The sequence below is a fragment of the Falco peregrinus genome, chromosome 7 (assembly GCF_023634155.1).
Source record: "Falco peregrinus isolate bFalPer1 chromosome 7, bFalPer1.pri, whole genome shotgun sequence".
Taxonomy (NCBI): domain Eukaryota; kingdom Metazoa; phylum Chordata; class Aves; order Falconiformes; family Falconidae; genus Falco; species Falco peregrinus.
In genome coordinates, this window is record NC_073727.1 from 2,989,350 (window position 1) to 3,015,714 (window position 26,365).

The 26,365-nt window shown below is 40.6% G+C and overlaps 1 protein-coding gene across 2 annotated transcripts; it reads left to right on the forward strand.

Moving 5' to 3' along the window:
• On the forward strand, positions 1–25,765 carry ACTR2 (actin related protein 2). 2 transcript variants are annotated; one of them, XM_055810441.1, is made up of 9 exons: positions 1–158; positions 6,478–6,588; positions 12,138–12,353; positions 16,440–16,512; positions 18,957–19,093; positions 19,869–20,018; positions 20,722–20,867; positions 21,314–21,446; positions 22,662–25,765. In XM_055810441.1, exons 1-9 carry the CDS (start codon positions 111–113, stop codon positions 22,830–22,832), a joined length of 1,185 nt encoding a protein of 394 aa, XP_055666416.1. In that variant the 5' UTR covers positions 1–110; the 3' UTR covers positions 22,833–25,765. The 2 variants fall into 2 exon arrangements, with proteins under 2 accessions (XP_055666416.1, XP_055666417.1); XM_055810442.1 differs by having other exon boundaries at positions 78–196.
• The last annotated feature ends 600 nt before the right edge of the window (positions 25,766–26,365 follow it).

The window sequence follows — 26,365 nt, forward strand, 5'->3', positions numbered from 1 at the left end:
GCGCGCGCGGCGGGCTGGGCGCGCGGGCGCGGGGGGGGCCCGGCGGCGGCTGAGGCGGCGGCGGTGGTTGTGTCTGTGTCGGTGCCGGTGTGGGGCGGCGGCGCGCAGGGATGGACACGCTGGGCAGGAAGGTGGTAGTGTGCGACAACGGCACCGGGGTGAGTCGCGCCGGGACCCGCCCTGCCGCCGGGAGAAGGTGGGGGAAGCAGGGCGAGGCCCCCCCCCCCCCCCCCAACCCCGGGCCCGGCCCCGCTTCCTGCCGGCACACCCGCGGGCCGCGCCCGGCCTGCCGCCGCCACCGAGCCCGGCCGCTCCCCCGCCGCTCCCCGCGCCAGGGCGCTGCTTGGGGCCGGCCGGGGCCCCGCCGCCAGCTCCGGCCCGCGGGCAGCCGCCGCAGGTCGGCGCGGGCCTGCGGAATGAATGGGCGGGGGGCGCTCGGCGCGGTAGGGCGCCGGTGCCGGCGGGGGCCCGTGGCTCGGTGATCCCGAAACCGGCTGAGCGGCATCTGCCGGCGGGGCTTTTCGGTGCCGGGCGCGGTGCGCGGATATTGTGCTGTGCCCCCCTGCTCCTCCCCCCCCCCCCCCCCCCCCCAACCTCCGCCACCCTGGTATTTTGCTGTTTTACCGTGGATCTCTTTATTGCTCTAATGACTAGAGCAAGTCTCCCTGCAGCAACGAGCTTTCACCAAAAAATATCGGGTTTTTTAAAATACCGAACTTTTGAAAAAATTCTGAATAAGCACATTACACATTGAGCAGGATGTGTCCTCTGTCTGCAGGATTATTAAGTTTTAGGGAAATGTTTGGTTGGTTTTTTTTTTTAGCTACTGTCTAAAACGGAGTATCATCCTTTCATTAATACCTTCCTGACCTGCAACATGCTCATAAATTGGCATTTTTCTAAATCGAAAAAGCCCCAAAGGTTTTCTCCCCATCCTTTCACCTTTCCCACCCGCCACCAGCCTGCAGGCACCCGCTGGAAACCCACCTTCTGTCAGTGGTACACAGGCTTTGAGGTGCCTGGCAGGAAGTGAATGAGATACCCACCTATGGCATCTTATCTTTTTGCTTTAAAATGGTATTTCCTCTCTGTAATTTTGTTTAGCAATCTAGGGTTTCCCCCAGTAAAGAAGTATGTGGAGAGTTACCACAGCTTACAGCATGTAAAGATCTCTTGAATGGGAAAAAAAAAAGGTGGTTTTTTTTATATAAACACATGGAATAAAGAAAAAATATTTTTTTAAAGCCCAAGAGGGAATAGCTGAGACAAAGGATGATGATGTTAAGAGATTCAGCATCCCGAATTAGAGGATTTTCCAGCTAGCATCTGAAATGATTAGCATGATTCAGGAAGAAGAGCATCATATTTGGTAGTTCTGGGGTTTGACAGTTCTTCTCACTTTTCCTCCTGTAGCAAAATTTTTCTTTAATTGGGCTGAGGTCAGGAGATTTTGGGTGCTTTTTATGCTATTGTTTAGAAAAGGAAAGAAAAAAAGAAGGCATTTACAGTTTTTCTTCTTACAAAGGGATGTGGAAGCTTTTTTGTTGGGTTTTTTTTCTTCATTGTTTAATATTCTTATTGTTAGGCCCATAATAAAAAAAATATCTAGAGCTTCATCCTTTAACATGATCCTTTACCTAGCTATAAATCATGGAGTTGTAAAACGTTTAGTGTACTGGTAGTGACAGCAGTGTTGTGCTTTGTCCAGCCCCAGTAAGGTGAGGGGAAGAAGGAATTATTTTCACTCAGTTGCCCCAGCTGGGTCCGCAACAGAGATTCTGTACAGTGTAATGGATCTGTGTGTGCTTTGAAATCAAGAGATGTCTTGGAATGATACGGTTTTTTTTCCTCTGTGAGTTGTACCAGCAGGATATAAATAACTAAGAGTGGAAGTTGCCTTCATAGTGCTGTTGCGGTGCTGAGAGGAGGGGCCTGTGTTACTTTAGCTTGTGTTGCTTTGGGTTGTCTCTGAGTGGAACAATGTGTGTATGGAAGTAGCCTGGCCACTGAGTTCATTGGGGGGGGGCAGCAAGGTATCAAGAAATAATTGTGAAATCAGTAAACTCAAAATATTTAGGTTGAATTGGGATAATTAAACTAGAATTGGGATAATTAGTCCGGAAGAAAATTGTATTCAGTAAATCTTTCGAGCCTCAGCTGCATGTTGAGATTATCAAGTAGTCCTATATTGTCAAACCAGTGTTTTAATAATATTTTCTGTTCGACAAAGCAGGGATACTTTGTCAGTGACTCCTGATACACCATGATATGTCATACTTAAAACCATGACTGAAATTAAATCTCTTGCCAAGTGCCAGAAATGCTACATAAAAATGGAGACTATTAGAAAAGTCGGGTGCAATTTTAATTTTGGGCTTGTCTTTGAAATTCACAGTTCTTGTTATGCTGCAATAGGACTTGTATCTGGCTGCGACCAGTCTTTGAGGAAGAGGTGACTAGAAGGAAGTTCTTGCAACATGTAGTGTAGAAGAGAGGTGGGCAATGGCACCTCAAAGGTCTAAAGCATTAGAGATGAATGTTTTTATTGGTATAGTACAAATGGTAAGTCGGTTAGTGGCCCGTGAAATTGCTGTAATTATATTTAGGTGTTTTGTTCGAGAGTTGCATCGATGGAAAGAATCAAGCACAGAGACCTGATAAAAATATTAGTCTTCATTTTAAAACTTGTCACATGGCCTGTTCGTAAGCTTCCTCATTCTTTTTGTTTGAAAGAATACTTATATATACAAGTTCTTACTGTTTGATGACTCAGTAGGAAGTGAAAGAGCCGGTATAAACCACAGTGAAATGGAGAAGAAACTATATATGGTAAAACTTTGTACATACATGGTCTTGCACACAGCAGGCTAAGTAGCTATTCTTAAAACATTCTGAATGTATAGCAAATGTGTGCAAAAATGAACGGTGATGAATTCTGGGCTTTGTTACAGAGATGTGTAAATTCATTGGGGGGTGGTGGTGCTGTTTGGGATGTGATGTATACTGAGCATTGTACTGAAATTATGTGGTGATTGTTGTAAGGGGTGTGCACAGTGAGGGATGGAAAAGAAACAAGCGAGCTATACTGAAGTTTTACTAGAGAGTTTCAAATTGAGAATGGCAGGAACAGTGTCTAGTGTCTGGCACTAGAAAAGAGAAGCTGATCCTGTTCCAAACTACGGCAGTTCATAATGTTCCATTGAAGATTTTGGAGCATCTGCTGTAAGGGATGGGAGGGAGAAGTGCCTTATGTTTCTTGTACCTCTTCAAAAATCTAAAACTGTGCAGGATCTGTTATGTGCATCTGTGTTTCTTAGGTGCACTTACCTGTTGGTAGTTTTATCGAGTCTGGTTCTTCAGCCATAATATGCAGTGTTACATCATCACAAACCTACCGAACCAGCTGAATGTTCAGCATCGTGTCAGGGAGAACGCTGCAGTGGGGATGCTTGCGTTGATGGGGAGGCTGGTGTACAAGGCTGAATTGCTCTCATCCTCACTAAATTTTGCTGTAGCCTGGAGGGGAAAATCACAAATTTGAAGGCGGGGAGACAGAGTAAAATTCTGCCCCTTCTATCTACTGATGAATTTACCAAGCTTTGTGAAAATGTAATTTTATTTTATTTTTTAAGGCACTCTGTTCTGGCCCGAAAGAGGTGGGGAACAGACTGTGAATGTCCAAGCTTAATCTTGCACATTGTAGTTCACATAGATTAAATCTGGTTTTGATTGTGTTTTAGGCTGGTTGGAGAAATGACAATCTGTTTTTAAAATCTAGGATTTGTTAATTGCCAACATTGTTAACTTCCCAGGAAGGTGTGTCAAGGTCTTAACGCGGAAAGGGCCTGGAAGTTACTATTACAATTCAAATAGTAAGAACTTAGAATAATATTTTTGTAGATCAGCATTTTCTAGGTCAGCATACTTGTATGTGATTTTGAGAGGTATTTTTAAGGTTGGCCAAGAGGCACTTACTGATTTTGTGCAGTAGTCATTTTGGTCACTTATCTCAGTGGTTGCTGTATAAATCTTGGGGTTTATTTGCCCAGTCGGCAGGATTTAAAAGTGTGGGTATTGGAACTTCTTGAGGGGTGGGGGTGTTCCAGTAGCTCGAGTTGTAAAGGTTCGTGTGGATGTTACCGGTCATGTTACTTCTGTTGACCGACACAGTTGGTGGTGACTGGTAGGAGAGTAGCTTCATGCTGGGAGAAAAGCTGTACGCAAATGTATGGGTGTAAAGGTGCATGGGCTGCTGGGGGTGCTTATAGTTGTGCTTGGAACAGTTTATGAAACCCTGAGCTGGAGGGCAATGGGATTATATGGGCTGTTCTGTAAACCTCCTTCTAGCTTAACCAGGTCCTGCACAATGAAATTTATAACAAGCATACCTAAATATTGTAGAAGCAACAGAAACTGTGATTGCCCTGAATGCAGGAATTTGCTATGTCTGAAAAGGAGCTTTTAGTTTGGACACCGTTATTTGGACCCAAGCTATGAGACATTTTGAAGAACTGAGCTGAATCAGTCCTTCAAAATGCCTCATGCACTTCCTCTGGTATAAAACTTACAGTAAAGTCTTCGGGTGTATTCAGGTAGTGTGATGCAGAAATACTTGTGGCTACTCTTTGCTTTCTCGTAGCAGCACTGCATTCTTGAATACAGATAAGACCTATATAACTCCTAGGTACTTCTGGCCTTAATATAAGCAAAAGAGTTGATAAGTACTTGCTTTTTCAGAGGACTCGGACTGAAGTAGAATGAGCAAAATCAGTTGTGTACACAGTGTTATTCTTCAAGTATTCCAAACAGCTCTACAGGGAGCACTGAATGGGTGAAAGAAATTAGGGTCACAAAAAGCAAAAAAACCCAAAAATCCCTTCCCCCCTGTATTAGCCCAACTTTAATTAAAATATCTCTTGGCTCTTTCCATAACTGCCTTTAAAAATTTCTTTCCAAAACAGGTGACCTTTTTACTGCAGTACAGCAGATAATTTAGAGCAACAGAAAGTGACTGTTCACGTTAGTGTAATGGCAGAATTCCCCTCAGCTGCAATTAGCTGTACTCTTTTTTTTTGCTGTGATAATTGTTTCAGTGGCAGTCTTCAAACCTGACTTCAGAAACTCGGTGAATGTTTTGGAAATTCTAGCAGGTGGCTTTTAATACAACCTGAAATGGGGAATTAAGCTTTGGGACAGGGTCCCAAGGAGGCTGTGAATTATCTGTCCTTGGAGGCTTCCAACGCCCAACTGGTCAAAGCCCTAAGCGACCTGGTCTGAATCCAGTGACTGCTTTGAGCCCGAGGTTGGACGAGGCAGATCCTGAGGTTCCCTCCAACCTGAGTGATCCTGCAGTGCTGTGTTACTGCTGTTACACCTAGATGGTTGAGTCATTTTGCAGATGAAAATGTGTAATGTTTAGTTTGGGGACTGCAGGATTTTGTTTTGGCACGCTGATACTGCACAGTATGCAAAGTATTAATCAAAAAAATTCATACAGACACCTGCTCTGTATGAACTGTAGGCAGAACATCAGACTGGTATGTGACCATCACAGTAGGACAGCTGAAGAGTAGAACTTGCTGATCCCCATGAGCTAAAATTGTAACTTCTTGCTGAAGTTACTTTAAAGTTCTTGTTTTACAACCAAGCTTCCTCTGGTGACTGTGTATGTATGTGTGTATATATATATATATATATATATGTTAGGGTTTTTTTCCCCTCGGTTAATCCTCACTGTTTTCTTAGTGAATATCCTGTTTTGGGACCCAGTGATAGAAAGCTTCCTTTCGTTCATATTTGGGTGACAAACACTTCTTCAAAAGAGTATCCTGTTTGGTGTGAACTATTATCAGCTAAGTTTTTGGTTGTGCTGTTGGCTTTGGAAGTGCTTACTGCAAAAATCCTGTCTTTATATTTAAAAGGAACTCTGTAAAATTATCAAACTGAGAAATCCATCTGAATTGCACAGACTTATCTGCTAGTTCACTGTTAAACCTTTTTTATAAAAGCATAAGATTTGAATTCACAAGGTTTTGGTTTTTTTTTTTCTGATTTTTGTTATGCCACTGTGTGCTTTAATTGAAGAGGTAATTCCATTTGGTGTCATCGGGTACTCATCATAAGGTGATCCATTGCAAAATGATGGAATTTGGGTTGCTAGAGAATTTTAGAGTTGTAGGAAATCCAAATTCAGACATTGCACTGTCTTATACCTCTCAACATACTTAGTAGTTTTAATACTGCTTCTCAAAAATGTGACAGTCTGACTCAGAAAACATTCTGGAAGATACTTTAATTCAGTTTTACAGATCTACGCATCAATTGAAATGTGTAAAATTGATTAGTAAGTATAAATCCAGTTGGTTTCCAGTGGGACACATGCTCTTAAATTTGGACTTAATTTTCTACACCAGACCAGGTTTCTGTCAGTAAACAAAAGTAATGCATATTCTAATAAAATTATTTATTCCTTTTCAGTTTGTGAAATGTGGCTATGCAGGCTCAAATTTTCCAGAGCACATTTTTCCAGCTTTGGTTGGAAGACCCATTATAAGATCAACTGCAAAAGTGGGAAACATTGAAATCAAGGTAATTTTTTTTTCATTATTATTACTTTGTGACAGTTAAAAATATTTAGGGCAGGTTTTGACTTGTGTAGTATTTGGAATTGGTTTTTCGTTAATTCCCCTTTACGCTATTTTGGTATATCCTGATTAATTTCTGTATCGGGTTTTAGCCTGTTGCAAACTACAAATGCATTAAGAGAGTGATGTAGAGCACTGGAGGCCTTCAGATAGTACAGCTGAGGAGGCAGCAGGTAGGGCTTGGGTGGTTCTGGGCAAAAAGGGGCTTCAGGTGCCAGTATGTAAATGATGTCCAGATTAGAAGGCGGAAATCAGAAGTGGTTGATGTCATTGAGCTGTGTTGTGGGATTCTGAGACAATGCTGAAGAATTGCTGGAGCTTCCAGGTCTTCCTATACTGTTTGCTTTCTACTCACAGTTGATCATCTGTGATCTTGTATGAGATGTTTAACCTTGCTTGTGTTTGCATTTCATTGTTTCTATTGTTTTTGTTTTCTTTTCTTTTTGCTGCTGGTTGGTGTAGGTACTCCACATCAGTTAGAGATGGAGAAAGGAGTATTCAGGCTAGTTTGTCTTGGGATGTTATTCCAAGCTTGGAATTGGGGACACACACCACTGCTTGAGAATCTTTTTCTGAAGTCCAGGGACCTGTCATTTCCCACTTTGTTTTGTAATTAGAATAACGCTTCAAATATTAGTAGTTGCTTCTGTAATACAGGCTTCAGTAAATGTCTTGGCCTTGCTGTGGTCACATCCTTCCTTCTTGCTTCTAGCTACGCATTCTCACCTTGTGCTGGTTGTACTGCTTGTGCAGACATGTGGTAAGCAGCTTCAGTGAGCTGATCCAGCTGAAAAAGAGTGATTTCTTTGTCAGGTGAGGTTTTGACTGCTTTACTGCACAGTGGTGCAAGCTCTGTTTTGAGAGCAAGGCAGAAGTAGAAACCTGAGGGAGAAACAGGAGGCGACGCAGAACTGTAGAAGACCTCTCTTAGGCCAGGGAAGGTCAAGTAGAGACACGCATGTATAAGCTTTCAGTTTTCCTTTCCTTGTTGCTTCTGAGCAGCAGATTAGCCAAAAAAAAATAAAAAAAATCTGCCTAGTCTTGTTCCTTATCTTCAGAACTGTATGGGCGGCAAGAAGTTCAGCTACCTGATTTCTGCTCCCTCCCTGGAAAAAGTTAGTGTCAGCAGAAGGCCGTGCTGGGAAGTCAAGAGGACGAAAGTCATCAGACCTTTCAAAAATGTGCCTTTTTTTTTTTTCTTCTCTTTAATTTAATATTGCAATACTGCTTGCCTTGTGTTAGCTAGGACAAATTGCTTGAAAGGGAACCTTTCCCTGTTACAGTAGATAGGAGTTTTTGTAAAGAGAAGGAAAACATACTCTTTTCTCTTGAAAGACTTGGGGAGAGGTGTTTCTTCAGATATCTACTTGAACTTAATGTGCCAGTTTCTTCGAGGAGGTTCTGGTAAAGTTTTATGAAAGTTACACAGTGATTTACAAGTATGAAGTCCAAGAAAAATTCTCTTGCATTAAATCTCATTGTTGAAGCAGTGTTTTCTTTCCAGCTGATCTGATACAGCCTGTCCTGCCAGTTTGGGTATCCTCTGATTATCTGATAACTTAGTTTAATATCATTACAGGTGGCAGTCTTGAATTGGAAAGATTTAGCATTGGAGGTGGAAGTGGGTAATTGACATGAGATCAGTGTGAAAGAACCAGTAAACTATAATTTTGCATGCATTGCCCATCTTCTGCTTGAGCATGGATCGCATGGGTGTATCTTAGAGAGTATGAACTGTGTCTAGATTCTTCCTAGAAGTTTACAGCGTCTGCATATAATAGCAAGTGCATCAGGAGAGGAAATCCCTGTGTCAGATACTCTGGGTATGCCAGTAGGATAATACAGTAGGAAGACTTGTTGAGTGAGTGATGTTTTTCTTCATGAGATTCTTGCAGATTTCCTAAAAAATTTAATGTATTTTAGCAGATTATTTTTATGCCAAAGTTAATTCCAGCCATTTACTGCAGGTTCTTACGGGGTAAGTTTAAAACAGAGTAAAGGAAGCTGGCAAGATCAGTTTAATTTTTCAAAACCATTCAGAAAAGCTGTCATTCCTATGAAATTCAGAACTCTGTGTGAAGTCTGGAAGCTGATCAAAACAGCGGTTGTCTTGTATCTGTTGAGTTACTGATTTCAAGTTGTTTTGCCGTGCTTTCCTTCTGGATTCTTATTTCAGCCAGCAGCTGATATATAGCTTTTTCCTCCTACTAGAGTCACCAGTTCAGAACATAAACACAGAAGTTTGGTTATTACTGGGATTATTTTGCTTAAAATTGCAACCTTAAAACTCTAAAACCAGAAGCACAGATGCTGCTCTTTGCTTTTACTGAGATACTAATCTTTGCAGCAGGTTCGGGGGATTGTTAACCCTCTGAGGAAAGCAGGGCTGATGAGTAGCTCTGACTAGGTAAAACAGGGTTTTGGGGCAGATCAGACCCAGTGACGGGCTCAGCCATAGTCTGTGTCCTACAGCTCTGCTCAGTTGCTGCCAAAGGCGGCCTGGAGAAGTCGTTTCCGTCCTCTGGGTTTGAAGTGAGGAAGAGGGCGGTGCTGGGACCAGCCTCTTTGGTACCGCCTGTCCAGAGGCAGCTGCCAGAAACTATGCGCTTTTGCTTTGACACGATTTGCAGAATAGGTAGATTTGCCCTAATGGTGCTGATAGTTACCCTGTGGCTTCTGACAGTTTAGGTGACTCAAAGTGAGTTTAATAGAAGGAGGAAAAATCTCAGTAGTAATGGAAATGGCTTTAGTATAATTTTGGCCAATGTTTGTGCACGTGCACTTTATGTAGCTCATAGTGCTTCCTGGCTGCTTTGATTATCTTAGCTTCCTACCTCTGTAGCTTGCTATAGGAGAGAGTTTTGAGACACTGCTCTTACTACTGCACTTTATGGTTGCTTGTTTCCATTCTGAGAGTAGATGCTGGGATTTAAGTAAATATCTCTTATTTGATTCTTTCTGGGTATTAGTTCCATGATACGTGAGCAGATTAGCCTGCTTATAGGTGAATGCTTTTATGTTACCGTTTTCAGTTCTTGGGTATTTGAAGCGGAATTTTTAAAACAACATTTAAATTTAGCATTTGTCAGAGCTAGCTATAGTCAAATGCTTTGTGCAGAGTCTTGTCTAGTTCAGATGAACACCTTGCCCAGGGTAAAACTCCAGTGTTACAGAATACTTATGCACAGAATCCTATTTATGAGAAGTTGGCATATATACTGGTTTTGTTTGCAACGTAAGATGCATAAGTGTGATATGCCACTGACATGTAGCAGTAGCTTCCTTTAAAGAGGTATTTTAATCTGAGATCCTGAGAATGTTAGTTTGGCCCTAACTAAACTAACTCAGACCATTTCCTGCTGTACATGCATCTCTTTTCAGCCTATTTCTACTGTGTACTTAAAATAATTTGAGAATTTCATTTAGGCCTTTTCTGACTTTCTTGCTTCTACCTTCTTTCTTCACCTTTCTTGACCTGTTGAAGTAGAATAACAAAAAGATGGTAAGTGAGGTGCCCCTGTGCTATTTGTTTACCATTTTTGCTTGATGGGACCTAGTAGCTGTTATGTTATTTTTTGATGCTATTCATTGTTTTGTCTTGTCCTACATTTTACATTTGAATACATACTTATTTTGGACGTTGTTCATTGCTTTGGTTTACTAGCAACTAATTTATGAGAATATTTTATGTATTGCTTCTAAATGTTACATAACCTGTAGTTTTGCAAGATACAAGAGTAACACTTAAAGATCATCTTTAACAGTAGAAATTGCTCTATTTAACATTAAAAACCATGAGCCTGAAAAACTTTCAGATTTCGGTTAGGCAAATACTACTGAGTACCAAAGTGGTGGAAACACTGGATGTCATGGTACTGGTTCCGCTCTGCAAATTCAGTTGTGCTGTCCTCCTTTCTCTTCACTGACCAAGTACGCATGTCTGTTAGTGTGCTCTTGAGAACAATTGTTCAGCCCTTTAACTTTGTTTTAAGAGGATGTGAAAGTTTTGTTCAACTTCCATTGCACATTTGAATAGCGGCTTTTTCTGGGCTGTGTCCTGTTCGGCAGCATAGAGCCTCAAAAAACAATGCACAAAAAAGGCTTCTGATTCTTCTAACCAGTGGAGTTTCTGTCATCTGAAATTCTCAGGAGTAATGTGGCTGTGTGGTGGAGTTTTCATAGTATGGTTTCACTTGAGTATATTTAAAATGTTAGTCTTGACTTTTGTCTTCTGTGCAGTTGAGAACTAAGTGTGATCTACTGTGCAAGGGGAAAACAAACAAAACACTTTGTCAGTGAGAAGGGGTGGAAGAGAAATGGTTTACTTTAAACTGTTTTCAATTAACGTCCTTTTTATATAGTCGACAGTACCTGTTTAGGTTATTTCTAACAAAGGCATTATAAACCGGGTGCCAGATTTTTTGTTGTGCATTTTTTTTCCCTAGTATTGAATAGTAGGTTGAGTAACTCTCACTTGAGAAGTTTTCTGTGCCACAGCAACTGCAAGCTGCGGTGGCATGTTTTTCTATGAAGCAGTTGGATTTTTTTCAATTAAATTGGTATTAGCATGGAAACAGTGCTGTTGGTGTCTAGAAATAAGTTCTTAGGGCAAAATACAGGCAAGTCAGTTAAGGCTTCTTTAGAAGTATGGGATGTAACAGGGAGCAAAAATAAGATGTTACTGTGCATACTTCCTCTGGGAAATACGTGGGAAAGGAGAAGATGTGATGCTACTAATTTGAATGTGCAATGTTTGCATAACTAACTTTAATAAACAGATTGCTTAATCAGTGTGAAATGACTGGACAAACTGTGCATTAGTTGGTTGTATTTGTGTAAGAATGTATTACTGGGACTTTTGGCTTGGGACTTTTGGCATGGTACAGACAAGGGTATATTTTTATATTTAGATGTGTCTCTTCACACCCTACTGACATAGGCAATATGTAAACCATTGTTTCTTTTAATGTCTAGTGTGGAACTCCTAATCTCTTACTTGCTTTTGCTACTGTTCGGTATGCTTATTCACCACTCATTATTCCTTTTTTGGTATTGTGCACAGAAATTTGCAACATGCATGGACAATTACTCTGCAAATCCCACCTACTACTACCCTTATGTGCTGTTTTGCATCTCAGCCCTTAGAAATTTAGTATTTGATAAAGTAGTTTGGAGGTGTCAGTGGAGAAGCATCTGTACTTATAAAGATCTTTATAGTGTCTAGCTGTACCAGGGTTTATTGGTTTAAGGTAAATTGGAAAATGGAAAAAAAAATATTTTGGAAAAGGTTTGGGATGGGTAAAAGCTAAATTTAAATACTACTTGAAATATATTCTACTTCTTTCCTAAGTACATAAAAATTATTCTAAAATGTGGGCATTGTTTAAGAACACAGTTTGACACAGGCTGGTGCAGTTCACTGTCATTCTTGAGGATTCTAGTGGTTAGAAAACTCTGCAAGCACTGACATGTTTCTATATTAAAATTTTACAGGATCTCATGGTTGGTGATGAAGCAAGTGAATTACGCTCGATGCTGGAAGTAAATTATCCAATGGAGAATGGCATAGTTCGGAACTGGGATGATATGAAGCACCTCTGGGATTACACGTTTGGACCAGAAAAACTTAATATCGACACAAAAAATTGTAAAATACTGCTCACAGAACCTCCCATGAATCCAACTAAAAACAGGGAGAAGATAGTGGAGGTATGTCTGTCTAGTAGAAACTGTTATATACTGTCATTGGAGCATTGCTAAGAGATTTTAACTTTTTGGAACGCCTGGTAATTGTCTGAGGCAAAGTGGTTCTGTTTTATAACCAAAACTCATCCTCAGCCATAGTCGTGAAGGCTACTGTGCTTAAAATCAAACAAGCTGATCTCGTTCAAAAGCTATAAGCAGGCTTCTTGTCTCAAGCCATGTCACCATTAAAACACAGAATTAGAAAGATAGGTTTCTCTTCATGTAATCAAGATACATTGATTACTAGCTATTGCATGAATGTTAATTACTTTAAATGACTTGGACTTTTGTAAGCCACTAATGCTTCAGAGGAGATTGAGGCTTGAGCCAGATGATGCTTACCAGGTGGAGCAGTGTTGTTGGAGGTAGTTGAGACAAAGGTGTGATGACAACCAAATCACTAATCCGTGACTAATGCTGGGGATTATCAATGAAAGCCTTCTAAGAAGGAAAGCCTGGTTCGTGGGTCCTCAGTCTCGGAGTGCTGCCCTGGGTGGCCTAAGCCCCATCTGAACCTTGTGTTAATGTCGGTTGTCCAATATATATTGCTTAGCTGTAGTACCATGTGATGAAGACTTGATTTTGAAGAGCAGTAATGTTTGACAAGAACAAAAAGTTTAGTCTTCCGTTCTGTTTTTTTCCCCTCAAGCATCACAGGTATTTTCAGTTAATGTAAGGCATTCAGTGTAACAAAAATTTAAAAACTGTGTTGTTAGAGTAGCTGAAAGGGCAGGAAAAATGAATTCTTCAGTATGAAACCTTATCCATTTATCAGAACTTTGAATATGAAAGCTTGGGTATGTATATTTTTCCCCAAAAATCTGTTGTTTATTCTAATAAGAACTTACCTGCTGACTTTTCCTTCAAAATCCTTTGTTGTCACAGCTCCAGTAGTGCTTTCTGCAATGTGGCAGTGACTGTATTTGTGCTGATCTTTTCTTTCAGTGACTTGGGATCAAGTCAAGTATAGCAAAGTGGGAAAAACTTAAGTGGAAAAAACCCAAACTGTACAATCTAAATTCAGCATTTCTTCGAAATTGTGGACATTTGGGACCTTTTACCGAAGTATTACATAATGCAACATCGGTAATACTGCCTATTGTATGTCAGTTAGCTGTGATGGGATGGACATAGCAGATTATTCTGGGTGGCCTCCATGTAGCAGGAACGGTTGAATTTCCTGTTCAGGCTTCTTTGCTTTTCAGCTGTCTACAATAGTGTTCTTGTTCCTGTTTTCCTGCTAAATACAAAAGGCTAGATTTTAGTTATTCTGGTACTGAGTAATTTTATACCCTAAATTGAAGAGCCTTGTATGGCTTCTGAACTCTGCTAAAATATTTGTATTGCTACATTTGCTTTTTTAAACCACTCCAGGGATTGTAGATGCTTAATCATGATCCAGAGGATTAGGGGAAACTGGAATCCATTTTTGTAAATTTAAATTTGAGTGAAACGGAGGCTTGTTGTTTCTGTTAATATTTTTAATGGATCACAGTATTATGAGGACTAGCAATATTTAGGTTTTTTACTCCAACATGTTTATACTCCTTCCATTTTTGACATATAGTCTTCCTTTTCAGGGAGGCTAGCCCAGTATGAAGCAGAGGACTGAATTAAGGTTTTTCCTAAAGTCAGCAGTAAATATAATAACGTCTCTGCATGTTGTGATACAATGCAGTAGCATTTTAAAAGAAAAGCTTAGCCATCTGGACCATATCAAGATGATAGATAATTATATTTGCTGTACTTCATTCTACTTCCAGTAACTTTCTTTCCTCACCCCATCGCTCTGTCAAACTCGGCTACGCAGTAACAGCAGCAAGCGCTCACATGGCGGCTGTGTTGTAAAATACATATTTTAAAAGTGCCGTTTCTTTCTTAGCATGTACAAGACACCAGTTGCTCCTCGGCTTAGCTGGGTGTTTGCTCTTTGTTTGTCTCCGGTTACCTGATGTGTTCTCATTCTGTAATACCCTCAGGAGCAGCCAGGCTGAAGTGGCGTATCAGGTAGCTGTAAACATAGATACTCCAGCACAGTCACTTCTCCTAATCCCAACCTAGTATTCCTTATCTTTTTTTCTCTATTTTTAGTTCTTCGTTTCTGTGTCCAGTTAGAACATTGCTTTATAGGTAACCCAAAAGTGGCTGTCATGAGAAGAAGAATCTTATCAGGAGAGCATCCTGCTCAGTGTTTACATCTTAAGATTTGTTAACATGTATGTCCCGTGCCGGGGCAATTCTGGTGTCAAATAGAAGAGACCTAAATGTCTGTCCTTCAAGAAAACCCCTCAAAGGCCTGCATATAGGTTATAGAAGGGTTTTGCAGTGGCTTCTAGGGTTTAGTGCAATGTGTGAAGGCACTAACTAATGCCATTTGAATATTTGTTTTGTTGTATGAAGATGATAATTCAGATTATTCTGAAATTAGGTTTTTGTCTTGTAAGCTCTCTGGTGGTTTGGAAGAAGACTCATCCACTGGAATAGTGCTGGTTTTAGACAGTGGTTACTCAAACGGGATCTGAGTTGCTGCCCTTTCAACTGTTCCTCTTCTGGCAGACAGTTCTGCTTCTTGTTTCTGAAGGTATTGCATATGTGCTCCGGAGTGGCCATTGCAGGGAAGTTACTAGCCAGCCTGTGATTTCTTGTTCATTCTTACCCTGCGCACCTGACTACTGTATTAAATTTCCTTTTATATTATCTACAGTCCACATTGAGGGGTTATAAAATCCCAAAGCGTGATGTTCTCAGGGCAGGGAGCTCTGCAGCTCACCCTCTCTGTGTTCCTTTCTGCTTGGCTTCTGCGGTACTGTGTGCTCACAGCAAGTATCCCGAGAAAGGCGGCATCAATCTTCCCAGGGGTTTTGCCGTGTGCTCAGTACAGCTTGAAGAAATGAACTTGACTTTGCAAGGATCAGGTTTTTGATATGGGCCAGCTGTTTAAGATCACACTATTCTAACAGAAGGTTCTTTAAATAGTTCAGAATTCTAAAATTGTCAGGCATCAGCTTTCTTTCTTGAAAAATATTTAGATATCTTTTACTTGAGCTGTGGGAGTACTTAGGATTTAATCAGCTTCTAATCCTAGAAGTTGCAAAGTGCTCAGGGGGCTGCAGAATAGCAAAAGCAAAACTTCTGTTATGTGCTGGAGAAATCAGAGTTCATCTGTTTTTCCTGGTAAAGCATTTTGAGGGGAAAACTGCTGTACAGTATGATTTGTTTACTTGGCCTTCTTTGTGTTTATAAAGAAGACAAGATCCTATAAACTCTGCATCCTTTCCTCACTGAAGCTAGCGTGGTGGTTAGGGGAAGCTGGCCTACAAGGCAGGCAGGCACTTTGCGTGTTGCAGTAAGAGTTCTGCAAACCTGTGGTTTTCTGTATGTAGCAACAGAGTTCATCCTACCTGAACTATTTCACTCGTAGTGGATTTTGCACTAATTCTGGAAGTTTTTCATCAGTTGTGCTTTAAAGAAGGAAAGAAGGTGGCCCAGATGCAAAGGGCAATCTTGATGCTGGGCTTTATTCTAGACCCCTATGTGTAGGCATCTGTTTGGTCTTTACTTGACGTAGTCTGTGGTTGTACAAAGTCTGTAGGGCTTGATATGAGGAATAAAAAACCAAAACCCCAGAACTTCATTAGATAGAGCATACACCTTTAACAAACATTTCATTCCCAAGTCGCACTTCAGTAATGAAGTACTTGGCTGGTCTACAAGGACTGCCTCCCACTCATTAGAGCACTTTGGAAAACAGCTTAGTAAAGCTGCAGAAATTGGTGTGTGGGTTTCACTTTCATTGCTAAACGGATCTGGAATATTTCACGTGGCTTGTCTTGTGTGAACAGGTAAGATGTGGAGCTGAATGTGCTACTTTCTGCCAGAAAGTAGGTAGGTTTCTAATATTTGTGTAGAATCTGCATGATGAAGTTACTTGGAAAGTGATTTTGATTAGCAAAAGTACGGAATTATAGAAGTACAGTTTTCAAACTTCTGTGAATTTTTTCTTAATTATTTGGCCTTTTCTGGACATTAATTTTTGCCTTCATCTTACAGGTTATGTTTGAGACATACCAGTTTTCTGGGGTGTATGTAGCCATTCAGGCTGTTCTTACTTTGTATGCTCAAGGTAGGCAAAGATAACTTAAAATCTGTTTAGTTTGTAAATGTGTTGCTGAGCCAAAGTACTAATATGGTATTAATGAGTCTTGGGCTTAATTCGACGCTGCTGTAAGTAAGCTCGGCTCTGACTTAGGGGCCTGCTTTTTGTTTTGAGGAGCTATTGGTGGGTACCCATGTTGGTGGTGTTTTCATGAACCAACTGTGGTGACGTGCTTGTAAAGGCAAAAACCTGGTTTGTCAAAACTATTGTTGTTCCAGGGTGTAGTCATTTAGCCTTTGGCATCAAGTCTTAATGACATGCTTTTGATTTTCTGATAAAGGAAAAATTTATTACCATAAGTGAATTTCAAGATGACTAGGTGACTTTGGCATTATTTTCAGGTTTAAAAAAAAAAATTAAAAATTTGATTCTTTTGCTGTAGATAAACTAGAATAAATCATCCTCAGCCTGAGGAGAAAATCAGATTCACTGAACTCGATAGAAATTCTACCACAGACTGCAATCCATCTAGGACTTTAAGAAGCTACTCAAGCACATCAGTTCTGATAACGTGACTCTTTACATCTGTTTACTACTGGCTTGGTGTATTTAGCTGTGTCACATAGCAGGACATAAATACCTTTGCCCATTAACATGTCACCATAGTTTCTGTGTCCAAAAGCAAAAGTGACGGGCTACTGGAAGGGTGGTTCTGTTACGCAAGTCATTAAAACTAGTTGAACCAAAACGGCTTTTGCAGACCTGGATATTACTTTTTTTTGCTGTGATCTGTGCTGTCATTCTTTTTGTTTGTCTGTTTGTTTTCTTCCCCGCCCCCCCCCCCTTGGTTTTTCTTTGGTTTGATTCCTTATAGATATGACTAACACATAAGTCTTAAATTCTGTTGTTAATTGTGCGCGCATTTTACCGAATAGTGGTCAAATACTGTGTGAATAAAAAAAGTGAAATAACTTAGAGCAGTCCAGTGTTTCTACATACTGTCATCTAAAATAAAGTTGAAGACCTTCCAAAGATACAAAAAACAAGTGGCACGTAAATAGAACGTTTGCCTTTGAAAATAAAAACAGCCCTTTAAAACATCCTACTTATTTATATTACATTAAACATTAAAGTAGTGGCTAAAATTACATAGAGATGTGCCTCGCTGCAGTGCACCACATTTTGTTGCTGCTGTTAAAACTCTCTTAAGACTAATTGTTGCTTTTACCTGGAATTCTGTGTGCTCATATACCTTTTAAAGGCAAAGGGGTTTAAATATCAAAACCTAGTCCTAATTAGGAAATTCTTTAGCAATTCCTCACAGCAGTCTTTGGAGTTCGGTGTAGTCCCTTGTGACTGACTATTTCCTTCCTTACTGCGTGTGTTCAGTTGTGAGACTTGTTGTGTTTGCATAGTAGTTATTCCAATTCGCTAAGAAATCTAAAGATCTGATCACACAGCTGAACCAAGGTGTGTTCTTTGATTTGTTAGGGGCAAATAACCAATTTGTTTGCCTTCTGTTTACAAAGCTTGAGCAAACTACGGTAGCCAAACCAGTGCACCTTGCCCATTACATGTTAAATGGCCCTTCATTATATTAACGTCTCCCCTTAAAATATATTATCTTGCTTTAGGTAGCTTGTGAGAAACTATAAAACTGTTTTCTAATCAACTTTCACCATGAATTCTGCTGCTTATTTTGTTAGCGAAGTATAGAAATTTCTCTTTATACATGCCTATGATATCTCAGTTTGGTACACCTTGGAATGTAATGGTTCTGTGGTAAACTTTTTTCACTGGAGTTAACCTCTCTAGCCTATGAAAGTGAATCTGATTCAGCCTAACACTGTTTCTGTGGGAAAGAAAGTTAGATGTGTTCTGTATAGTCCAAATATTCTCTACCTTCTGAAAGCATTGTCTTGTTTTTTGAATACCAGTCAAAATGAACAAGTCCTAATAATTGTAACCAGGTAAACTTGTGGCCTGATTACCTCTAATACTACTTTATATTTTTAGATCTCTCTATATTTTATATATATATTCTTATATATATATAAGAAATTAACGTAAGGTTGCACATACACAGCTGAATCTGAGGAGGAATTTGTGCCCCAGCAAGCATTTAATGATCTTTGATATTCTCTTTAATTAGAGTGCAATTTGAGATGTCAAAACACCAGATAAATTTATGAACAGTGGAGTTATATGCATCTAGGAAAAAGTAGCGGTCATACTTCTAAAAAATGTATATGAAAACATTTGTTACTATGAAAACCTTAAGTTTAAAATCCAGCTGAGTGGAAGCAACTGAATTTTAAATTGTGACTATTTTTCCCAAAAGGATGACTGGAGGAAACAGGTTGTGTTAAGATTACAATGAAAAATCCTATCTTAAACTTGCTACTATTCTGCTCTCTGTGTGGAGGTGCTAATAACAGTTGTACCTTCTCCCCTCCCTCCCCGTCCTTTAGGCTTGTTGACTGGTGTTGTTGTGGACTCTGGAGATGGTGTAACTCATATTTGCCCAGTTTATGAAGGCTTCTCTCTCCCTCATCTCACCAGGCGGTTAGATATCGCTGGGAGGGACATCACTAGGTACCTCATTAAGGTAAGCTGGAAAGAATATTTAAGGTTGTGTCTGGTATCTGGGGTACATCGGTTCAAGTTAAAATCCCTGGATAGCAAGAAACCTGTAGTTTTCCCTTTATTATTCATAGGTCAATTACATAACTCCTGTATGCTCTGTATTGCTTCAGTCTGTCCTTATGTTTCCTCATCTAAATCACATTGATGATATTAATGTTATTCAGAGACTTCACATTTTCTTAGTGGCGTTCCTGTAGGCGTATTTAGGAAGGACAAGCTTAAAACTTGGCTTTCTTGGTACATGAAATAAAACCAAAATTTTGTTCTGTCGGTTCTACTTGTGTATTTTCTCAAGGACCTTTTCTTACAGTGTGGAAAATAGTGTAGCGATTCTTCCCTGATTAGTAAATAAGACAGTATGTTTTATAGACTAATTGAGTGGGGTTTTTTTTAATATAAGCAGCGTTCTGGATTGACAGCTCTTAAGGCTGAGCAGGAATAGTGGAGTGTTCTGAAGTGAAGCCCTAAATATAAGAATTATTTTGGTTATCTTTCACTTTGTAATGGTTATACTGAAGGTTGTAATGACAAAGAAGATTTCCCACTTGCAGTAATGCTGCTGCTGTTCTACTTTCTGGTAGTAATGGATACACTGTGACAGATTTGACTTAATACTAAATTTGCAGTTAAAAAAGGGAGATGAACTATTAAAGATAGTGTTTGATTGTACCCGTGTACTGATAGAGAGATCTGGACTGTTCTTCTCATTTACCGCTCACCTGATGTGTCCCCTCTAGCTCCTCTTGCTGCGAGGGTATGCTTTCAACCACTCTGCTGATTTCGAGACTGTTCGCATGATCAAGGAAAAGCTATGTTATGTGGGCTACAACATTGAACAGGAACAGAAACTGGCGTTAGAGACCACAGTACTAGTTGAATCCTACACGGTGAGTGTTTTGAGACCGCTTTGCTTGTCCTAAACTCCATAGGTTTACATTCAGGTAGCGTTTAGCTTTGGTTCCTTCTGAATTCTTCTTGGCAGTAGCTCATTTCCCAGACACAGGAGTCTGTGGAATCAGATTACTGGGTTCTGGGAAAACTTTTAAAAGCTTTTTCTTTCTTTTCAGATTTTCCATGAAACTTTATTCATTTTTGTCACTGTAGATCCTTGAAATGTGAATGTTATAGAACTGCAACTTGTAGAGAAAGTGGACTTACTCTTGCATGTCAGATTTTCAGCTTCATCTATTTAGCAGTGACACACGAGAGACTGATATCTGGTGACAAGAACGGTAAACGGGCTCTTAGTGGAAACTTCCTGTGATCACACATGGAAGAAAAGAACTTGCAGGAAAGCATTACTCTTGCTCTAAGATTATCTTTTAAATCGATATTAGGAGCTATATGGCAAGGAGATGTTTGGTATGTCAGTATCGATGTATCTGGTCCCTGACGTCTCCAATTGAATTGCATAATGATTGGAGAATTTTCTTCTTTCAGTAGTACCGAATGACTTCTTGCACTGGTGACAATTATCAACAATTTCCTGTTTTAAAACATAAGGGAACAATGTAGGTCATTTCCTCTTGGTTTGTTTAGTATCCCAGTGGCTAAAAGTAGTCTTCTAAATGGGTGTTTTTTCTTCACTAGCTCCCAGATGGCAGGATTATCAAAGTCGGTGGAGAACGGTTTGAGGCACCGGAGGCTCTCTTCCAGCCTCACTTAATCAATGTCGAGGGGGTTGGTGTGGCTGAATTGCTGTTCAACACCATCCAGGCTGCTGACATAGACACCAGGTAAGAGCAGAACACGTAAAATCCCTCTGCCAGGGTGCAGGGGTGACGTGAGAACCGCATTCGAACAGAGGGACACCTTCCGCTTTCGGGGCGAGTGCGTGTGCTGCTGGGGGAGGGCACGTACTGGCAGCGGGGCTCGGTCTGAGATCCTGGAGCTTAACGGGTTGTCTGGAAACTTGATTATTTTGGTATGAATGAGCCAGGGTAGAATCTTGAAAGCACAATATTTTTCTTACTGCTGCTTTCTGGGATGCCTGGCAAAGCATCAGCAAGTCTGCCAAGCTTGCGCGGAGTCTGTCCTTGTGTAGTGACCGTTGTTCGGGTTGTATCTACTCCCCTGGACGTGCAGGTACCTGCTCGTGCTACAGCATTTTCTATATGACACTAGAAAGAATTTTTTGTGTGTGTGGTTTTTTTTTGGTTTTGTTTTTTTTTTTTTTTGTCAGATCTGAATTCTACAAGCACATTGTGCTGTCTGGAGGGTCCACCATGTACCCCGGGCTGCCTTCGCGACTGGAGCGGGAACTTAAACAGCTCTACCTGGAGCGAGTGCTGAAAGGAGATGTGGAGAAGCTTTCGGTAGGTGGCGAGTGCTGCTGGGTGCGGGGCAGAGGTTTGTCCTCGGTCCCCACTAGAGGGACCCAAGCAGTCAGAAATGGCAGGAGCTGCGGGTGGCCCGCCGCGCAGCTGGCAAAATCGCGGCCTCTGTTCTTCACACGCCCCACTCTGTTTCGGGTAGGTGGCTTGTGTGGATACGCTTGCAATGAAGCCACCTTGTAGCCCCTGCTAACAGCAAGTAATTCCTGAAGGCCTGAGTGAGTTTGCATGTAAAACAGGCTGATAAATGCTAGGGCAAAACTTGTAGTGGAGGTTGAGCAAAGCTAATGAGTTTTGGTGCCTTAAAGTCATCATTGAGCAAAAATAATGTATTTTTTTCTCAGTCTGTGAAAGTTTTGGTTAGTGCTATAAGTGAAATACTCAAGAGGCTAGATTTCTCACACACCTTCAAGTGGAATAAATTTCCCTTGTTCGTTGGTTGCTGTCATAGACAACAGCCGCACGTTAGGTGGTGACACTGCATCGTGATGCTCTCTGCTTTTCGAGGAGGTGGTATTTACAGAGAGAATTCCTTGAGTGGTGTTTCTAATGCTGAACTGAATTGAACTCCTCTGGTTCTTAATGCAGTGTTCTCTAAGCATCTTGTGCAGCTGTGTGAAGTGACTCAATTGTACAGAATGTTTGAAGTCTAAGAGTGTTTCACACATAGCTTTGACTGTACTCGTTTTTGCTCTTGAAGTCAGAGCTTTAGCATTGAAGGACTGAAGGGAATATTAATTAGTAAAGCTGGTCTAGATTGTGTAAATTTAAAATCTGTTCCATCTGCCCTTCTAAAACTTGATGTAATTCTAAAATAATTTGTTATTTGATGGTCTAGTAACTTCTGATAATTTTAGCTATCGAAGCTTAGGGACTCTTCACCATGTTCGTGAAATGCAAAAATATGGTCTTTAATTTTGTATTCTGACTCCTGGGCTTTTTGTGGATACACTGAAAGTATAATTTTGGGGGAAGTGTCAATAGCTGTCTCCAACTCCCAGTGCAAAGTAGTTATTTTACTTTGGTTGCGCAAGCTGGAAGCTCACGCAGAGCACCCTATGCTAGCACGTCAGGTTTCATTGGTTGCATTTGTCTCACTAAACAGTTTCCATTTTGCTGTTCTGGTGGAAAGCACAATTGTATTTTGAAAGGCTTTGTTTCAGGTATCCTAGTAACAGTTTCTTACCTCTTTCTTAGAAATTTAAAATCCGAATTGAAGATCCACCTCGTCGAAAGCACATGGTGTTTTTGGGTGGCGCAGTTCTAGCGGACATCATGAAAGACAAAGACAACTTCTGGATGACCCGACAAGAATACCAAGAAAAGGGAGTGCGTGTGCTAGAGAAGCTTGGTGTGACTGTTCGATAAATCCCAAAGCTTGTTCCCATCACATGTCTAAAGCTTTTTTTCTTTCATTGCCAATCTCTGAACTCACTCAGCTACATGCTATGGAAAGGCCTGTCTGTGGCCTTTTGACCCAAAGGTCAGGTTTTGTTCTGGTTTCTTGGGGTAGCTTTTGTTAAATGTTTCTTAATGTGGCTAAATTTGACTATTAAATTTGACCACGTCCCTGCAAACAAAACAGAGCAAGAGCAGCCTGTCTACTTCATTGTTCCTTCCCAGTAGGCAATTGGGTAATTCTGGTAGGCTTTTTCTTCTGGGTTTATTGCTGTAGTACCGCTAGCTTTTGTCTCTAGTTCACCAGGGGTTGTGTGCCTTTTTTAGCGTAAGAAAACCTTTAAACAGGAGTTTTTGCTATTGGATCATTGTGGTGGTTATCTTTGCATCTTTTTGCCTCTCTCTACATTAAGATTATTTTTTCTTTCCTGCAATTAGGAATTTTGATTAAACATTGTTAGAAACTAGTTGAACTAGCTGGAATGGCTTTAACACACGTTTCAATGTAATGTGGTTCCACGCGCACTGCTGCCTAAACTGGCTTCTGAGGTGGTTTATCCTTAAAGGTGGTGGTGAGGCTTTCATACTGTATTTCTCAAAGTGGGCATGTACACAGTTGCCACAAACAGAGAAACACCTGATGCTCTGGCAAACGTAAATGTGTGGCCTTAGGTGTCTGTTTTTTCTGGAGGGAGGGGACAGGTTTGAGCTGTGTTGCTTTTCTGTTAAAGGACAGCTGGGGGTCAGTCTGACCAAAAATGCCTCTTTTTATAGTTAAATTTTGGTACCATGTTGTCTCCGCATAGGGAGCAAGAATGTTAAATTAGCTGTTCTGTAATTGTTGAGAAACTTAGTAGTTGTGCTGAGACAGGAGCCTCTAAACTTCTGAAGATATTTAATACTTTCAGAAATGCTTATGAAAACTGTAACTATAGATATTAAACCCCCCAAAACTAAGTTTTAAAAGTCTGGTGTTTTAAGTGCTTATATGTCCATCAGAAGCACTTCCATTAAACTTTACAAATATAATAAACTAGTGCCAAGTAGTTACTGCAAATGAATATTTTGATGACCAGTGTTTATTGCAGCAAGCGGATATTTATAAACAACCACTGGCAGTAGGTTATAAAGAATGACCTATATTTGTTCGAGTTAAAAATAACATTGGAATATGAGATGTTGTCGGTTGGTAAATATCTACAATTCATTTTGTCCAGTCTTGATTTTTGATACTTAACGTGGGATGGGGAAGGAAGTGAAAACCAGTGATGAAAATGAAAATGCTGTTTCCAGAAAGTGCATTAAAGCTGAGTTGTTCTGAAAAATAGAAGTTGTCCTAGTAATTATCAGCTATCTTCTGTGAGTATAGTTGCCTCTGTTTTCTTCCTACTAGCAGACTGGTAACTGACTTTGCAATAAAATCTGCCTTACATAAAGCATAGCAAAACCTGCTTGCGTACAAATGCCAGTTAGACTTAGTTCTGCTTTGCTTTTCATGGAAATACTGTATCACTTCTTACTGGTTTTCCAAGCCTACCATAACATTTAAGCATAAGGAAGTTATGTGCTTTTGACTTCCCAGCCTTGGAATGTACAAGACACTCTTTCATATACTTGCCATTTGTCTACATCTTTACGTTAATAATTGACCCCAGGGACATGGAAATATTAAACTTCCTTGGATTCTTAAAATTTGCTTTCTTTCTAAATCGAGCAGCTTCCTTTTGGCTGAGCGAGCCAAGCAGGCAGAAACAGTGTCTGCATTTCTTTAATAACAAGACAGTCGCTATAGTATTGCTAGTAATGACCATTTAATTATAGGTGGGTGGGGTTTTTCGCAGCTATATTTACTCTTAACTTGAACAATATGAATTTACAGGCATGCCGGTCATGCCTCAGTGCATGCACTTAAGCAGTTACTAGATTTTTGGGGACGTGAATGTAAGGGGTACTCGTAGTCTTCTGAGCATTTAATACTACTTCTGAGTAGTCTACTGAATTCCTGTAGTCTTCTGAGCATTTAATACACAGACTTAAAAATGCTGTGGGCTTGCTTTAGAGCTGTGGTTTCTCATGTCACTGTCTCTGGGCTTTTCGGACAGCATCAAGAATCATGGAAATAAACCAAAGAATGACTTAAAAACCTTTTTTGAATGACAATCTGTCATGTGATTTTTCAAATCTAAACCTTGACCATGCAACCCCTTTTCTTAACCATCTTCTCCCCTGTTCATTGGCTTCGGTGAGGTACGTGCACGTTTGAGTAAAGGTTCTGGAATTTGGCCCTTTCGCTAGAGAACTTTGCAGCACCGTGAGTAATAAATGTCAGTTGATTGTGCGGAATCTTGGGTTTCCATGGAAACTGTGTATATATATTAAAAAAAAGGCGACTAGCATTTTAAATTACAGCTATCATGGATTCAGAAGAATGCATATGTAATCCAAATACTGAATGGGGTGTTCCAGTTGTGCTTGGTGTGGTGCTTCGTGTGTGTTTGCGCACACTTGAGAGTGTGTGTGTGTGTGTTCTCTCGGCTGACAGCTTCGGTATTGCTATGAAAGCAATCTGGTTTTAAAGTTTTGGGTTTTTTTGAAGACCAAATAACTGAGTTGTATTTGCAATATGCTTCAGCTCTTACAAAATTAGAATAGAAGATGCCGCGTCAGTTGTAAGTTTTTTGGGAACATCCTATTTTTAATGTCAAGCTGCTTCAACCCCCCCCCCTCCCCCCCCCCCCCCTCAGTGTTCTAGGATGTTAACCAATGTAACACAAATGGCTTTTTATACAGTTCTGAATAATGTTAACACACGACACTGGTTGAGACCATGGATGGAAATAAACATCTATTTAAATTGACAGGTCTTTTCAATACAAAAATAAAATCAGATTTTTTTCAAAGTAGATTATGTTTGCTTTGTTTCCTTTGGGAAATCACAGTTCTGTCAGTTTTTCTCTTAACTTCTATCACAAAACTATCATGAGCTGCTTATGCTGAGGAAATCTGACATGACAAAGTAATACGTTCCCTATTGATTGCTGTTGTAGAGAAAAGCACCCCAACTCCCTTTGCTAGCCAAGACTCCACTCCCCCTGTCCTAGTTTCTTTAAAAAGGAAATAAAACGCTTGTTCTTGGACAGGAATCTCTTCTAGTTCAAGCTCTATGCTAGGTGCTGCAGAAGGGGAAGAGCCCTCAACTTGAGCATCCCTGGCCAGGCTGAGGAGCCACGTAGTCATGCTCTGCTTAGGAAGAATCTCCTTGGCAGTGTGGCCTCGTGTGCTGCTTCACCTGCAGCCCTCATGTGAACCGTGCGAGGGGCTAACGTGCAGCGTTTAGAAAGATGCGCTGGTTTGGAGCGGCTCTCGCACCTGAAGTTTTGCACTTCTCAGCTGGCTGTGCGGGTTGGGGCTGGCCTGCTAACCATGGTGCGTGTGAGGTGGGCTCAGCCAGCCTCTTCACACCAGCTCACTGTACACGCTGCTCTGTATGTAGGTATGTTCCC